The sequence below is a fragment of the Maniola hyperantus genome, chromosome 23, assembly GCF_902806685.2.
Source record: "Maniola hyperantus chromosome 23, iAphHyp1.2, whole genome shotgun sequence".
Taxonomy (NCBI): domain Eukaryota; kingdom Metazoa; phylum Arthropoda; class Insecta; order Lepidoptera; family Nymphalidae; genus Maniola; species Maniola hyperantus.
In genome coordinates, this window is record NC_048558.1 from 3160024 (window position 1) to 3177439 (window position 17416).

Consider the following 17416-nt stretch of genomic DNA (forward strand, 5'->3'; position numbering starts at 1 on the left):
ACCCCGTGGAAACTCTTTGATTTTCCGGGATAAAAAGTAGCCTACGCGCGTCCTTCCCCGGTAGTTTGCAAGCAATCTCTGCACCAAATTTGGGCCGTGAAAGACTAGCAGCAATAGGTATAATATTAGTATGGATTTTTTAGGCTTAGGCTAGCAGCATTATAATATTAAGTAGAATGGATTTTTTAGGTTTTGGACAAAATCCGTTGAAAATTTATATTAAAAATATTTTTTTTGTTAAGATGTCAAATGGCGAAAACCTTTTTCTTTTGTGTTCGGGTGCTATAATTATATCTAATACCTGCACACCAATAGAATTTTAGATATTAAAATATGCGAAACATTCAAATCCTTTGTGTTTCATTAAAACACTCGAAAGTTTCCCCTTGAGTGGTTGTCAAATACGAAAATGAGACGGTGTTCAAAGAAAATACGCAAAGAACTGTATTTATTTCCCACCTACAAAGTAGGGCCTAACAGGAAGCCTTTGTCTATACCCTCTTTCATGCCCTTATACCTCTTTGCAAAGGATACTTGAAGTTACTTGGACCATGAGGGGATGAAAGAACTAAATACTTACTGAAATGTAGGGTAACCAGAAACGCAGTTTTAATTTAGAGATGTTCTAGTATTATTGATTACTCCCACCATGTAGACGTGGTGGGAGTAATAATTTTACTTTGCGGGCTAAAAAATATTTAAATTGTAAAAATTAAAGCTTTTTGTCTCTAATGATTCGGCGATTTTAATTGATTTTTTAAAATGTTTTAATGCTATTGATCAGTTCTTCAGAAAACATTCAAGTGACAAGAATCAGACACTTTATACATCGTAAAAACTTTATGTTCGGCCTTTTAAACATTTAGAAACAACAACTAAGGTTAGATGACAGGCGATTAAATTATCATTACGGTTAGAATATATGCGAATACTATTAACGTTTGTATGTCTCACCAACGTTAATAGTATTCGAATGGCGAAACACTTTCGCGTTATAGTAAACTGGATCTTAACTGCCTTATTTTAAAGCTCAAGTTTTTCTACACATCTACAGCCAGCGCTGCAAGCGAAAACGTTGCAAAATTAAAATCAGTGGCATTGAATTTATGACTTCAATTCTTTAGGTCCATTTTAGTTTGACGTTATTATGTTTCGACTCTCGAATTCTAGCAATTTTGGTGAGACGTAAAATCTTTTACTAAGCGTACTGGCTACTATTGTTGCAACAAGAATATCATAAATTCAGAAAATCAGAACAACTGAGATTACTATAACGATTGATACAGATTAGTCAAAATTAACTAACTGGCACTACTTATACCCGTGCCATCTTTCCGTTGATTTGAAAACCTGGTCACCCTACGTAAGGGTTGCCTCTGTTAAGGGTTGCTCATAATTCAGGATTGTAGTTCATTATTTTAAAGAGTTCTTTCCTAGTTATCCAAAACGTACTTTTTAAATATTTTCTTCAAACTGTTATGCAAATGGAGGTCTGAGGGTTTACCAGTCAAATTAAAGTAGCACCGTTTGAATTCAATAACATTTTAGAGTTATGCAGACATTATTTTATACTAGATGATGCCCACGACTGTCTGCTAGCTTTTCACGGTCCATCCGTTCAACCAATTTTGATTAAATTGAGTACATAGCATGCCCGGGAATCAACGCATCCCCGGGAAGGACATAGGCTACTTTTTATCCTGGAAAATTAAAGGGTTCCCACGGGATTTTTAAAAACCTTAATCCACGCGGACGAAGTCGCGGGCATCAGCTAGTAACTCATAATGTTTAAGTTAACAGCGCGACACGACGCACCACGAGACGCGTAAGGCGCCGTCCTATTGTCATCGCTCGTGCGATGATGCGTGCGTCCGACGAAAATGATCGCGCGTCCCGTGCGTTCAAACAAACTGTGTTCTACTGAATGTCTTATTGAAGATCGCGCGATGATGCGATGCGTTCATATTGTATTCCATCGTATCATCACGCGAGCGATGACAATAGGACGGCGCGTAACGCGCCGTGTCTCCAGAAAAGAGCCCTTATTATATAGTATGTTATCGATGGCCCTAATGTATCTATTGTTTGTCATCAGGCGGACGCCAGCACGGCGTTCCTACGCGCCGCGCGCGCCGGCCACATCGACAAGATCATCAGCCTTCTGGAACAGGGGGTTGATATCAATGTCAGCAATGCTGTAAGTACCTATTTTTTTTAAAGCATAATTTTAGAAGGAGGATTTTAGGAGGCCTTGTTAATTATGCCTAAAATTCCCCTTTCCCTTCCAAATAAGCGTAAAGCATAGTAGGTACGACAATATTGCAACGGATGGGGTTTGAAACGCTGACCATTCGTAATTCAGTCCGCTCCTTAACCATTGAGCTCTTACATACATTGGTGTTCAGTCAATTGAGGCATATTATAAGCACTGGTTACCCTAGGAAATAGCTCAGTGCTCGGTTTTCGTTATATCCTACCTAAAAATAGATATATACTAGCTGCCCCGGCGAACTTCGTACCGCCTAACAGTCGATTCTTTTTCAGGAATTTTTTAAAGTTTTTCTCTCCGTAAGAAGTACGGGGATGGTTCCGTATTCCGATGGGGAGGAATATTATGAAAAAAGAATTAGCGAAATCGGTTCAGCTGTTCTCGAGATTTGCGATCAGCGACACATTTTGCGATTCATTTTTATATATAGAGATTTAGTGACTTCAACTCGGTGCACACCACTCCTTAAAATGCTCTTCTGACTGAATGTTTGCCACGACAGTCAATCAGCAGATGTGAACTTCTAATAATGCACATCCGCATTTTTGCATCCGTAAACAACCCTGTAGGGCGATTGTCTAAAACCTGCATCAATCATTATTACAATCTCAATTGTTCTGATTGGCTGAATTTGTGCGATTCTTCTTGCAACAATGCATTGTGGCCAATAGTGAGCGAGCATTAACCAATCAGAGATGATTGCGATCGTGACATTGTAGCTGCCAAACAACCGCGGTAGGGCCACTGGACAACATAGTCAAGCTTGAAGCTACAGTAAAATCTGGTGACAATGGTTGGTGGCTAATAAGCCCAAACATGGCCCAAACGAATTGACGTGTCAATAATATTAAACCCAACTCTGATAAAAATGTATCTTTATTGTTTAACTTGCTAACATTTTCACCGTACGGCATCGACCTCGTCGCAGAACTAAGTTTTATGATTATAGCAATAAAGGGCTTTTTAGGAAAGCCATCAGACCGTATTAGCATGCGAGAAAATCACGCGATCCAGTCACGGAAAGAGCCTATAGGGCTATAGCGTACACAGTCGCCACGTAGGTACATAGTCTGTGGTTGTTACGTAAATAATGCGGGTTAAAATGCAGCAAACACCGAAACAATGGCTACTGTCTGCGATCGGTCAAATGGCAAATGTTTCTTTTAGACCGGCCATACACGGACAGCTTGAAGCAGTCAGGATGGACTGCTTCAAGCTGCGACTGCGTATTGAACTACAGACTTCTACGTACGTACATACACGAACCGCTCAAGCAGTTGCAACTGCTTCGGGCGGTTGGGCGGTCAAGCAGTCGCCAGGCATACACTGACTGCTCGAGCTGTCGACGGCTCTCGCGCAGTTACCTCATTTCGCGCATTTAAATTGCTTGAAGCTTGAAGCTTGAAGTTAGCTTAACTGCTCGATGGCATCTTCAAGCTGTTGACTCTGACTGCAAGAGCGATCCGTGTATGTTGATCACTGGCTAACCGCTCGAGCAGTCCGTGTATGGCTGGCCTTAAATGTAAACATGCAAGAAAATGTAGGTATTCTTTATAATCTAAAACATACTGATGATACCACGGAACAGAAAAAACAGTGGAAGTGCTAAGTAGGCGTGGCACGCGTGCCACAATTAAGCGTAGTTACGTAAAACTGATCCCAGTCGCGTTCTAACATCGCGTGGAGTTGGTAGTCTCGCGACAAATTCATATTGCCCTAGCAATGTTACTGTTCCGTTTTGGAGTGTAAAAATGGTAGTAGGAGAAAAAATCTTAAAAATGGAGGTGTTTCGTATCATCGGTAAGTACGATTTTCATTGTTTTCTATAAAATCTTAATTTATTTCAATTTACTAATATTTAATAGAACGGTTAGTCAAAATCAACCTTAACCAATTAAGATAAAGTTTATTTTGGATTGATTCTATTCCGCAAGTACTTCGCTCCGTGTTCGCTACTCAAGTAGTGATGTGGCCAAGTCGAATATTGAATTTATCGATTGATATCGATACAAGGATATAAATAAATAGTAACGCAATAATTATAATTTATTATTGAGTGAGACGTTGCATTGATCACTAAATAGACATCAGTAGTTCCTCTAACCTTCATTTAAAATATTTTTAGGTTTCCCAAATATGCAAGCATCAAAGAGAAATGGATAGATGCAACGGGTAGAGTTGATTGGATGCCAACCAAATCAAGCATGATATTATGCTCTGAACATTTTTTTAGAAGTCGATTTTATAATATCAAATAAAGGATATAGATATACGAAACCTACTGCGCTTCCATCAATGAAAATCGTTAAGTTTTTTAATCAAGTAAGTAACCTTGTTTTATTTTATTACTTTCAGTAAGTATTGAAAATTACTTGATATTATTATACAAAACAACACCACCTCTTAGTTATATTTTTGTATGAAGATTGACTGACTAAATATCAAATTTAATTCATAAACACACTAATTAATTTTTCTCCTATTCATTTTTATATAGGTACTAGATGATGCCCGCGACTTCGTCCGCGTGGATTTAGGTTTTTAAAAATCCTGTGGGAACTTTTCAACTTTCCGGGATAAAAAGTAGCCTATGTCCTTTCCCGGGATGCAAGCTATCACTGTACCAAATTTCATCAAAAACGGTTGAGCGGTTGAGCCGTGAAAAGCTAGCAGACAGACAGACAGACAGACACACTTTCGCATATATAATATTAATACGGATTTATTCTCAAAATTTAATTTTGGTTTCAGCCACAAAATGATAAATGTGGTCACTCCAGGTTCTTCAAAAAGACAAAGTGATTCGGAGATTCCTGCGTCTAATCACGTTACCGATTTGATGAAGGCAATAGTCGAAAAATATATACATAAATGTTCGCATACACCGTTTATTAAAATTAAAAATAAGACTTTCGAAACGCCAGTTTCTTAACAAATATGTTTTATTTCAAGGGCAATAAATAAAATTTAACTATTTTCGTACGTTGCAGTATTTATTGTGCATACTTGTAAAAGGCATGCATACATACCAGCACTTTTATTCAATTTTATAATTACCTTTTTAATTTTATTTTTGCGAATGAACAAAATAACGAGTATCTATCGATATCGATAGGTAATTCATTGAGCTACGTGGTGCGGCCTTAGCTGAGGAGGAAAAAAAATCAACCGATCACGCAAATGTCAACCATATGTTTAACGTAATTAAGTTTATAATTGCTACCACTTAGAATGCCGCCATCTATGGTCAAGTAGCGGAATTAATTGGACAATTGAATCTAGTGTGACGTGAGTGTGACTATAGCTCGTAAATACGTTCTTCCGCTAAAGCAAAATAAATCTTATTTCTAGAACGTCAGGGTTTGTTTCCAAATCTGTGACGTAGGCTAGTTTTGACTAAACTTAAACGACAAATCAAATGATTTGTTTCTTTGTAGTGCAATATATGACTATCGGTATATTTGTATGAGTTTGGCGACAGCGGTTCCTATAGTAATTTTGGTGAATTGCACTTCCACTGTTCTTTCTGTTCCGTGGATGATACTAACAATCAAGACTAAAGCACTAGTCTTTAAAATAAAGAAATGTAACACTTAAGAAACGAACACGATTACAACAAATGCTGTCAGCATCGATTTAAATGACAAGATATGACCAAACGAACAAAATTTTTTACGGTTTTGGAACCAAATAAATCAGCGCCACCTCTTAGATACTAATGAACGACTCGTTTGAAATTCAGACGTCACTGAGGTTCCATTGGTGCTAAATAAACATTTTAGGACCAATGAGTCGGTGCCATTTTGCTTGTTCAATGGCTCTGTCCTTACGAAGTAATATATAAGTCTATGGCTGTCAGTCTTATTCTAAAAAACCTGTCAAATACGAGTCGGACTCGCACACGAACCATCCGCACGTCTCATTGCTGTCAAAGTACACTATATAGAACTCACCCTTAGTTCGCGGCGAACTACTAGTATAAAGTCTGCACTATTAAAAATTTAATTTTCCTTTCTCCCATTTCTCCCAAATCTGGAATACTTGGACCGAAGCCAAGTTCATGCTGCACCGGAGTTAAGTTCGTAATGCTTTGTGCTATCATAGTTCCCGGCCCATTTGGCAAAGCCTGATTTCAACTATACCAATACGTCATACTGGGAAATATAGTCCTTTTGACCTATATTGTAAACTGGAGCTATAGTTTGAGCTGTGCGTTGATAGATCACTCAGTCAGTCACCTTTTCCTTTTATATATTTAGACTAGATGATGCCCGCGACTTCGTCCGCGTGGATTTAGGTTTTTCAAAAATCCCGCGGGAACTCTTTGATTTTCCGGGATTAAAAGTAGCCTTTGTCCTTCCCCGAGATGCAAGCTATCACTGTACCAAATTTCGTCAAAATCGGTTGAACGGATAGGCCGTGAAAGGCTTTAGAGCCTCAATAGCTCAACTGGTAAAGGAGTGGACTGAAAACCGAAAGGTCGACGGACGGTTCAAACCCCGCCCGTTGGACTATTGTCGTACCTACTCCTAGCACAAGCCTGACGCTTAGTTGGAGAGAAAAGGGGAATATTAGTCATTTAACATGACTAATATTCTTTAAAAAAAAAAAAAAAGGCTAGCAGACAGACAGACAGACAGACACACTTTCGCATTTATGATATTAGTATGGATAGTATGGATTTATCAAACACACTGTAGGTACCTATACCTAGTCTTTCGCACAGCTTCTTCTAAAACCAATGATGAATGAATGAAATGAAAAAAAATTTGATATGTTTTAAAAGCTCCATCATTAACTACTCTATTCTTTCCAGAACGGCCTCAACGCAATCCACCTCGCTTCAAAAGATGGCCACGTGGAAGTGGTCCGAGAGCTGCTGCAGCGTGGAGCGGCCATCGACGCTGCCACCAAGAAGGGAAACACTGCTTTACACATTGCTTCTCTCGCCGGGCAGGAGGCTGTAGTCAAACTGCTCGTGCAGAATGGAGCACAAGTAAGTACCATAACACAAACCAAAGATGGTCAGTGGTCACGTGAAAGTGATCATAGTCAACCTGTCGCCGGCTCTCTACTGACCACGGGTCCGGGGTCTCCTCTCATAATGAGAAGAGTTTGGCCATAGTATACCACGCTAGCCAAGAGCGGATTGACAGACTTCACAGTTCACACACCTTTGAAAATATTATGGAGAACTCTCAGGCGTGCAAGTTTGCTCACGATGTTTTCCTTCATCGTTAAAGCAAGTGATGATAGCTCCGAAAAGTTTTAGAAAGTCGTGCCCGGGATCGAAACTTGGACCTCCCGACTAGGAAGTCGACGGCGACTTCCACTAGGATATTTTCGCTTTTTTTAATTGTGTTTATAAACCTGGCTGAATACTGAAATGATTTAATTTTTCTTGCATAAACTCTTCGCAATCAAAAAGCCCGCCCTAAATATCTCATATTATAAATATAAACAGCTTTATCTTTGCATTAATGTCGTTGACATAAAAAGGACTATAAAGGGAAGTGTTCGGGTTATGAATTATGATTGATGTCGATCCAAACCAACAAAGCCCAGGGTCAACGACACGATTGTTTTAAACATCTATAGACATGCCAACTTCAATCTCAGAGCCTCAATAGCTCAACCGGTAAAGGAGTCGACTGAAAACCGAAAGGTCGACGGTTCAAACCCCACCCGTTGCACTATTGTCGTACCTACTCCTAGCACAAGCCTGACGCTTAATTGGAGAGGAAAGGGGAATATTAGTCATTTAACATGGCTAATATTCTTAAAAAAAAAAAAACTCTGTTGTATAGAAGCAGGCGTTACTTTGCGGAAGTCCATGATATACAATGAACCAAAAGCTTAATTTGCTGTAATCCGCTGTTCTACCTGCATGTTTAGCAGTGGGAGGGCGGGCGGTGCATTTCGCATGCTGCATGTTGCACCATACAGATTCGACCTGTTTCAGCGGATTACAGCAAATTAAGCTTTTGGTTCATTGTAAATAAATCTCTAACTTAATCGGACGTCGATTTGTACGCAACTCAATTTGTTAGATGACATATTTGGCCCGAATATTAATTACTAGCTAATGATGTTGCAACTTTGTCTGCTAATCCCAAAACACTTTCATTTTTCGAGTTAAAACAATCTCGTACAGTTTATATCCGTCTCTGGTATGCAAGTCATCTCTGTACCTTTCGTCTAATTTGTTTAATGGATGGACCGTGAAAAGGTGACAAACGAACACATAAACTTACGCATTATTAATAAAATTAGTTGATTTTACTGAGCCCTTAGTTGCAATGCCATTTTATTTGCATGCAAGTTAACTGCAAATTGCAGTCTGCAATTAAAATTATATAAATTAAATTTTTTATAAAAATTAAAATTATTTATTACTTAGATCCTTTTTTCCACACACATGCAAACTGTGGAATCAACTCCCTTCGGCGGTGTTCCCATTAGATTACAACATGGGGTTATTCAAGGGGGGGAGACCAACAAATTTCTGAAAGGCCGGCAACGCATTGGTAGTTCCTCTGGTACTGCAAATGTTCATAGGCGGCGGTAATCACTTAACATCAGGTCGCCTGCTCGTTTGCTTGCCATTTTTATTTTTAAAAAAACTTACTAGGCTAACGTTAGTAGCCGATATTGTTGGCATATCTATAGCTGGCTTAAACCATTTCAGTTCAACCTGCATAGTCGGTGATGCATCGTCGGTGATTTGCATGGAACCGCATTAATATTAACCTTCCACAAATGTATCGTGATAATGCATTTGCACTGTAATTCAATTCGCACACTGTGTCCATTACCAATCTTTGGAAGGTAGGTATTTACGGATTTATGAAATCTGAATTATTATGTACACAGGTTGGTAGGTATTTTGAACAAAAGATAACATTGTAGAGTTACTTACACTGCAATCTTATTTTCTATCTTCAAAACTTTCTGATTACTTTAACACAAATAAGTATGCTGAGTGTTCATACCTATGCCAGGAAAGGTAGAGCCCGCGAGGGCCAAACCTTCGTTATTTTATAAGTTGAAAGTTTCTCTGCGTACTGTCCCTAAAACACGGAGGAACGATCCGCGACTATGAAGTTTGGATCATGGTGGCTTTCAGATAACAGGTAGGAGTAAAAAAATTAAGTCAACGTGTAATAGTAAAGTAATAGTATTAGAAGTCACGTCATGCATTGCCAGACACTTGGTATCCTGGCAACCCCCTGCCAGACACCCTTTACTTTAAACAATTTATTAAACTAAATGTAAATGTTAGGGTGCAAATAAAAAATAATAGTTACATAAATGTACATCAACTGGATTGTCGCAAGGTTCTATTTTGGGTCCATATTTCTTCATAGTTTTCATTAATGACATCTAGTCACAAACAGAATATTATTTGTTGTAGGTAAACATTCAGTCCCAGAATGGCTTCACTCCACTGTACATGGCAGCACAGGAGAATCACGATGGAGTTGTCAAGTTTCTGCTATCAAATGGCGCCAATCAAAGCTTGGCTACAGAGGTATAAAAACTTCTTTACAAAAAGTTTGGCGAGAGTCAAAAAATGTACATATCTTGTATACTACTTGAATACAAATAAATTTTAAAAAAAACCTACAGGATGGCTTCACACCCCTAGCAGTGGCAATGCAGCAGGGCCACGAGAAGGTGGTCGCAGTACTTCTAGAAGCTGACACGCGTGGTAGAGTACGTCTACCTGCTTTACATATTGCTGCTAAGAAGGATGACGTGAAGGCAGCTAATTTATTACTTGAGGTAATTATAATAGATCCAAACATTCGCACACTTTTTAACTAATTAAAAAAAACAGAATCGATGAAGCTTTGGTAATTGATGTAGTAAGTAATTTATTTTTCTAAATATTTAATTTATTTTTTTCCATTTATAAAATAAAGAAGATTTACAAAGATTTAGATACTATACATCACAATCATAAATTATTGATGTCAGAATTAAAACTCAAAAGCATAAATATTATTTGCGTTACTTTACGAGATGGCAAGTAAGTATAAGTAGATAGTTAACAACTCTGTATAGCTTTATTCAATTTTTTGCGTGAAATATTAACCGGGTGTAGAGTTATATCCGATGTAAATTACTATATTAATTTGAAGCATACGAGAAAAATCGAAAAAATAAATCTAATGACATAAATACATATATATGTATTAAGGTGACGCTGGATGCACGTCCGAACTGCTCGGCCCACGTGGGTAACCTGTATGCTATTTCACCTAACATTGTGATAGAAAGAGATAGACTCAGTGATGAGCAGTGTAGCGAGTGCATGCGCTCACACTAGCGTCCGGATAATATATTGATGATGGCACACAGATAGTTGGACAGATGTCACCGATGAATTTTTGTAAATATATGATTTATGAAGGAACTACTTATTTCAATTATTATTGTATAAGATTTTATGGAAGAGCGGGGTCGCCTGCCACGAGTACTCGTAGCAATACTAAAACAGTTACTGGGATGGTCCCAATTACTACGCACTATGTGAAATTGTTTTACCTACTGAAATAAATATTTTTTAATTTTTTTTTGAATGATAATGATTACCTACTTATCTTTTGATGAATACTATAAAATCTCACTTACATACATACCTATTAGGTAACTACTGCCTCAGCGTGTATAAACAACTCGTATATATTATAGAAATCCATACTTCTATGAAGTGTCTGTCTGTAATTTCGAAATAACTACCGCAAGCTCATAATATTGTTATTTGAACTGTACCATAACAGCTGAATCAAACGTTTTTAAAAACTGTCTGTCTGTCTGTCTGTTTGAACGGGCTAATCTTCGGAACGGCAGAACCTATTTTGACGGGACTTTTACAGACAAGTAGAGGATTAACAAAGGATACTTTTTTAACCGAGTTTTAAAAAAGGAGTTGTGTTTTTCTACCTATGTACACAGAAATCTCCGAGATTTCTGAACCGATTTGGGTATTTTTTTTAATTGATAAAGAAACTTTGCAACATTGTCCTATATAAAATGTCATTTTATATAGGACACACAGGATTTCAACTCCTCAATCCTGATGCTGCAGGGGACATGACCACCAAAACTTATGGGATTTTGAAACTGTCGGTTATAAATTGATATTGGAGGTAGGTACCTATATCTACCAAGTAAAGACTTTATCATTGAACTCGAAGACCCACTTCTCGACCCTGATGCTGTACCTAAGGAATTGCATTGCTAAATCGTGGTGATCCCACGGAATTTTAAATGAATCATCGCCCACGCCCGTTCGGTACCCTCATTCCGCACATTGTTTTGATTAGTCAGTCCACCAATCACAACAAAGCATTCTCCCCTGTCCCCCGCCAACATTTTACAGAATAGAATAGAATAGAATGTTTTTTTATTCATGTAAACTTTTTAAAAGTGCTTATGAATAGTCAGGTTTAATTTACCACTGGTTCGGAATGCCGTTCCTACCGAGAAGAACCAGCAAGAAACTCGGCGGTTGCTCTTTTTAATTTTTCAATTTACAATGTTATTATACCGTACTATACAAGCCATTGCACCCCCGTGCATTGCTGGAGCGAGTCAAATCCAAGCTTTTTTATCGTTTACATAGTCTGCGACTGTATAATATGCTTTTTTTAGGAGCATACTTTTAACACATTTTTTAAACTTCTGTAAAGGCAAGTCTAAAATTGCTTGTGGAATTTTATTATAAAATATTACACTCATTCCCACAAATGACTTTCGCACCTTCCAGAGGCAGAGCGCAGGAGTAGCTAGCTTATTTTTGTTTCTAGTTTGCCTATCATGGAGATCACTGATTTTTTTGTAACTGTGAATGTTTTGTCGTACAAAAATTATATTATTGTAAATATATTGGGAAGCTACTGTAAGAATACCTATTTCCTTAAATATCTCTCGTAGCGAATCGCGCGGTTTTAAATTATAAATTGCACGTATTGGTATATAATTAAATTTAGGGTATACCCTAAATTAACACATAGGCTACTTTTTATCCCGGAAAATCAAAGAGTTCCCACGGGATTTTTAAAAACCTAATTCCACGCGGACGAAGTTGCGGGCATCAACTAGTAATAAAATATAATTTGGACTTATCCGAATTCCGAAAGTCAGGGTTGTCAAATCACACTTATATTATAAAGGCGAAATTTTGTATCTGCGTGTGTGTGTGTATAGGTTTGTTACCCTTTACAAGACGGATTTGGCTGAAATTTGAAATAGTGATCGCTTTTGAAAGAGTTCTCGTGGGATTAAAAAACCACTATATCCTCGCGGACGAAGTCGCGTGTATCATCTAGTTACAAATATAAGTATGTAGGTCATATTGTGTGCTTAGACAATTTAATTATATACTTGAGTTTTCATGTAACAGAAACAAAAATGGATTGGCGGAAGAGGAAAAAGAAACGGTTTAGACTCGCAAAAGCAAATCGCTTGCAAAGAGGAGATCTATTAAAATTCATCAGAATCTTTCCAAACCATAATATTATCTTGTGATGATAATGCCATTACTTTTTCGGGGTTATTCCCGTGAGTCACACCCGACGTGAGTAACAATGTGACTCAACGGGAATTTTATTTGACTGAATATGTACTTTTCCGGGATGCTGAATTTGATAATGACATTTATTTTCAAATCCAAAATAGCAGACATGCACTTTTCACAAAAAATAGAAATGGGTGTCGTTTTCAGGTTTTCCAGGATGCTGGTTTTGATAATGACATTAATTTTTTAATCTAAGATGGCGGGCCAGCACTTTTTATAAAAAATAGACGCGAGTGTCGTTTTCAAGGTTCTCCAGGATGGTGAATTTGATGATGACATTTATTTATTTTTAATAAATACTTATATATTATACTTCTATTTTAGTGGATCACAGGATTTTCTTTGACAAGGAAACGACAAAGCAAAAAGTCGAATTGAATTAGATTATGATGCTATCACACCGTACCATTTAGAGCCAGCTTCTGAAAATTTGACACTGTGTTTGTAAGTTGATTAGATACTAGCTAATGCCCGCGACTTCGTCCGCGTGGATTTCACATTTTTCAAAACCCCGCGGGAACTCTTTGATTTTCCGGGATAAAAAGTAGCCTATGTGTTAATCCAGTTAAGAATTCTAAATTTCATTCAAATCCGTTCAGCCTTTTTTGCGTGATTGAGTAACAAACATCCAAACATCTACACTTTCACATTTATAATTCCACTAGCTGCCCTGGCGAACTTCGTTCCGCCTACGGCCTAACAGTCGATTCAAATTTTTTAAATTTTTCTCTCGGTAAGAACCATCCTCGTACTTCAAGGAATACCTAATTTAAAAAAAGAATTAGCGAAATCGGTTCAGCTGTTCTCGAGATTTGCGATGACATTTAGTGATTCATTTTTATATTATAGACTAGCTTATGCTCGCGACTTCGTCCGCGTGGGCTACACAAAATTTCGAACCCCTATTTCACCCCCTCCAGAGTTGAATTTTCAAAAATCCCTTCTTAGTGGATGCCTGCGTCATAATAGCTATCTGCATGCCAAATTTCAGCACGATCCGTCCAGTATTTTGAGCTGTGCGTTGATAGATCAGTCAGTCAGTCAGTCAGTCAGTCAGTCAGTCAGTCAGTCACCTTTTTCTTTTATATATTTAGATTAGGATTAGGATAATATAATTATTATGTTACTAGCTGCCCCGACGAACTTCGCACCGCCTACAGTCGATTCTTTTTCAGGACTTTTTAAAAAAAATTCTCTCCATAAGAACCATCCCCGTACTTCAAGGAATATTATCAAAAATAATTAGCGAAATCGGTGCAGCTGTTTTCGAGATTTGCGATCAGCAACACATTCAGCGATTCATTTTTATATAATATAGAGATTTACTATTTGTTGTCAGATTTGTCAATGCTGAATTATGTTGTATTTTAGTGACTCAAGACATTCCTTTTAGAAGAAAACAAGGAAAATAAAATGAATGTGCCCAATATACGTACCACTGAAATCCAACATGATGCTGCAACATTCAATTCTGTACTAAATATTGAAAGGTCTACCATACCATACTTGTAAGTTGTTATGCTATGTTTTTTGCATACATTCTATATAGATAATACTCACAATATAATTATGTTGATTGTATGTTTATTAATTCCAGAAATGAAATGGAGAGCTTCAATAGTTCTGCGTCGAATGATACATCTAATGTGACTGTTGAAACAGAAAATGATACATATTGTGTTTATGTGTGTAGTGGGCTTTTAGAGGGAAATTGAATTGTACCTACTTCCTACTTATAAAAATAAAATTTTCATTTTTGAGATCAAAGTGGAATTTATTTTGACTTTTGTATACACAAGTAGATAGTATATATAGTTTTTAGTCGCTACTAATAGATAAGTGTAGGCAACAAAAGTTATTTTCACAGACAAACGAATGTGTAATCATGTGTTCCTAATAGGTAATACGCCAGCACAGAGAATTCAACTCCTAGAGTACGCATTTACGATTTTATTTTCATGTTTTTACATGAAAACAAAATCGTAAATGCGTACTCTAGGAGTTGAATTCTCTGTGCTGGCGTATTACCTATTAGGAACACATGATTACACATTCGTTTGTCTGTGAAAATAACTTTTGTTGCCTACACTTATCTATTAGTAGCGACTAAAAACTATATATACTATCTACTTGTGTATACAAAAGTCAAAATAAATTCCACTTTGATCTCAAAAATGAAAATTTTATTTTTATAAGTAGGAAGTAGGTACAATTCAATTTCCCTCTAAAAGCCCACTACACACATAAACACAATATGTATCATTTTCTGTTTCAACAGTCACATTAGATGTATCATTCGACGCAGAACTATTGAAGCTCTCCATTTCATTTCTGGAATTAATAAACATACAATCAACATAATTATATTGTGAGTATTATCTATATAGAATGTATGCAAAAAACATAGCATAACAACTTACAAGTATGGTATGGTAGACCTTTCAATATTTAGTACAGAATTGAATGTTGCAGCATCATGTTGGATTTCAGTGGTACGTATATTGGGCACATTCATTTTATTTTCCTTGTTTTCTTCTAAAAGGAATGTCTTGAGTCACTAAAATACAACATAATTCAGCATTGACAAATCTGACAACAAATAGTAAATCTCTATATTATATAAAAATGAATCGCTGAATGTGTTGCTGATCGCAAATCTCGAAAACAGCTGCACCGTTTTCGCTAATTATTTTTGATAATATTCCTTGAAGTACGGGGATGGTTCTTATGGAGAGAATTTTTTTTAAAAAGTCCTGAAAAAGAATCGACTGTAGGCGGTGCGAAGTTCGTCGGGGCAGCTAGTAACATAATAATTATATTATCCTAATCCTAATCTAAATATATAAAAGAAAAAGGTGACTGACTGACTGACTGACTGACTGACTGACTGACTGACTGATCTATCAACGCACAGCTCAAAATACTGGACGGATCGTGCTGAAATTTGGCATGCAGATAGCTATTATGACGCAGGCATCCACTAAGAAGGGATTTTTGAAAATTCAACTCTGGAGGGGGTGGAATAGGGGTTCGAAATTTTGTGTAGCCCACGCGGACGAAGTCGCGAGCATAAGCTAGTCTATAATATAAAAATGAATCACTAAATGTCATCGCAAATCTCGAGAACAGCTGAACCGATTTCGCTAATTCTTTTTTTAAATTAGGTATTCCTTGAAGTACGAGGATGGTTCTTACCGAGAGAAAAATTTAAAAAATTTGAATCGACTGTTAGGCCGTAGGCGGAACGAAGTTCGCCAGGGCAGCTAGTGGAATTATAAATGTGAAAGTGTAGATGTTTGGATGTTTGTTACTCAATCACGCAAAAAAGGCTGAACGGATTTGAATGAAATTTAGAATTCTTAACTGGATTAACACATAGGCTACTTTTTATCCCGGAAAATCAAAGAGTTCCCGCGGGGTTTTGAAAAATGTGAAATCCACGCGGACGAAGTCGCGGGCATTAGCTAGTATCTAATCAACTTACAAACACAGTGTCAAATTTTCAGAAGCTGGCTCTAAATGGTACGGTGTGATAGCATCATAATCTAATTCAATTCGACTTTTTGCTTTGTCGTTTCCTTGTCAAAGAAAATCCTGTGATCCACTAAAATAGAAGTATAATATATAAGTATTTATTAAAAATAAATAAATGTCATCATCAAATTCACCATCCTGGAGAACCTTGAAAACGACACTCGCGTCTATTTTTTATAAAAAGTGCTGGCCCGCCATCTTAGATTAAAAAATTAATGTCATTATCAAAACCAGCATCCTGGAAAACCTGAAAACGACACCCATTTCTATTTTTTGTGAAAAGTGCATGTCTGCTATTTTGGATTTGAAAATAAATGTCATTATCAAATTCAGCATCCCGGAAAAGTACATATTCAGTCAAATAAAATTCCCGTTGAGTCACATTGTTACTCACGTCGGGTGTGACTCACGGGAATAACCCCGAAAAAGTAATGGCATTATCATCACAAGATAATATTATGGTTTGGAAAGATTCTGATGAATTTTAATAGATCTCCTCTTTGCAAGCGATTTGCTTTTGCGAGTCTAAACCGTTTCTTTTTCCTCTTCCGCCAATCCATTTTTGTTTCTGTTACATGAAAACTCAAGTATATAATTAAATTGTCTAAGCACACAATATGACCTACATACTTATATTTGTAACTAGATGATACACGCGACTTCGTCCGCGAGGATATAGTGGTTTTTTAATCCCACGAGAACTCTTTCAAAAGCGATCACTATTTCAAATTTCAGCCAAATCCGTCTTGTAAAGGGTAACAAACCTATACACACACACACGCAGATACAAAATTTCGCCTTTATAATATAAGTGTGATTTGACAACCCTGACTTTCGGAATTCGGATAAGTCCAAATTATATTTTATTACTAGTTGATGCCCGCAACTTCGTCCGCGTGGAATTAGGTTTTTAAAAATCCCGTGGGAACTCTTTGATTTTCCGGGATAAAAAGTAGCCTATGTGTTAATTTAGGGTATACCCTAAATTTAATTATATACCAATACGTGCAATTTATAATTTAAAACCG

General features: G+C 37.1%; 1 protein-coding gene and 2 long non-coding RNA genes across 14 annotated transcripts in view; 2 read left to right on the forward strand and 1 right to left on the reverse strand.

Moving 5' to 3' along the window:
* Positions 1-17416, forward strand: part of LOC117993215 (ankyrin-2-like) — a 94448-nt gene that overhangs the window by 14104 nt on the left and 62928 nt on the right. For all 12 annotated transcript variants that reach the window (XM_069506414.1, XM_069506412.1, XM_034980968.2 and 9 more), the window contains exons 2-5: positions 2096-2197; positions 7086-7265; positions 9684-9800; positions 9899-10054. In XM_069506414.1, coding sequence (XP_069362515.1) covers positions 2096-2197; positions 7086-7265; positions 9684-9800; positions 9899-10054 — 555 coding nt within the window. The remainder of the gene's footprint in view (positions 1-2095; positions 2198-7085; positions 7266-9683; positions 9801-9898; positions 10055-17416) is intronic.
* On the forward strand, positions 13233-14742 carry LOC138403975 (uncharacterized). Its single transcript, XR_011238089.1, has 3 exons — positions 13233-13298; positions 14226-14362; positions 14452-14742. It is a non-coding gene; the product is annotated as an uncharacterized lncRNA (long non-coding RNA).
* LOC138403983 (uncharacterized) lies at positions 14895-16724 on the reverse strand. The gene is made up of 3 exons (XR_011238096.1): positions 16339-16724; positions 15275-15411; positions 14895-15185 (listed from the first exon to the last, which is right to left on the reverse strand). It is a non-coding gene; the product is annotated as an uncharacterized lncRNA (long non-coding RNA).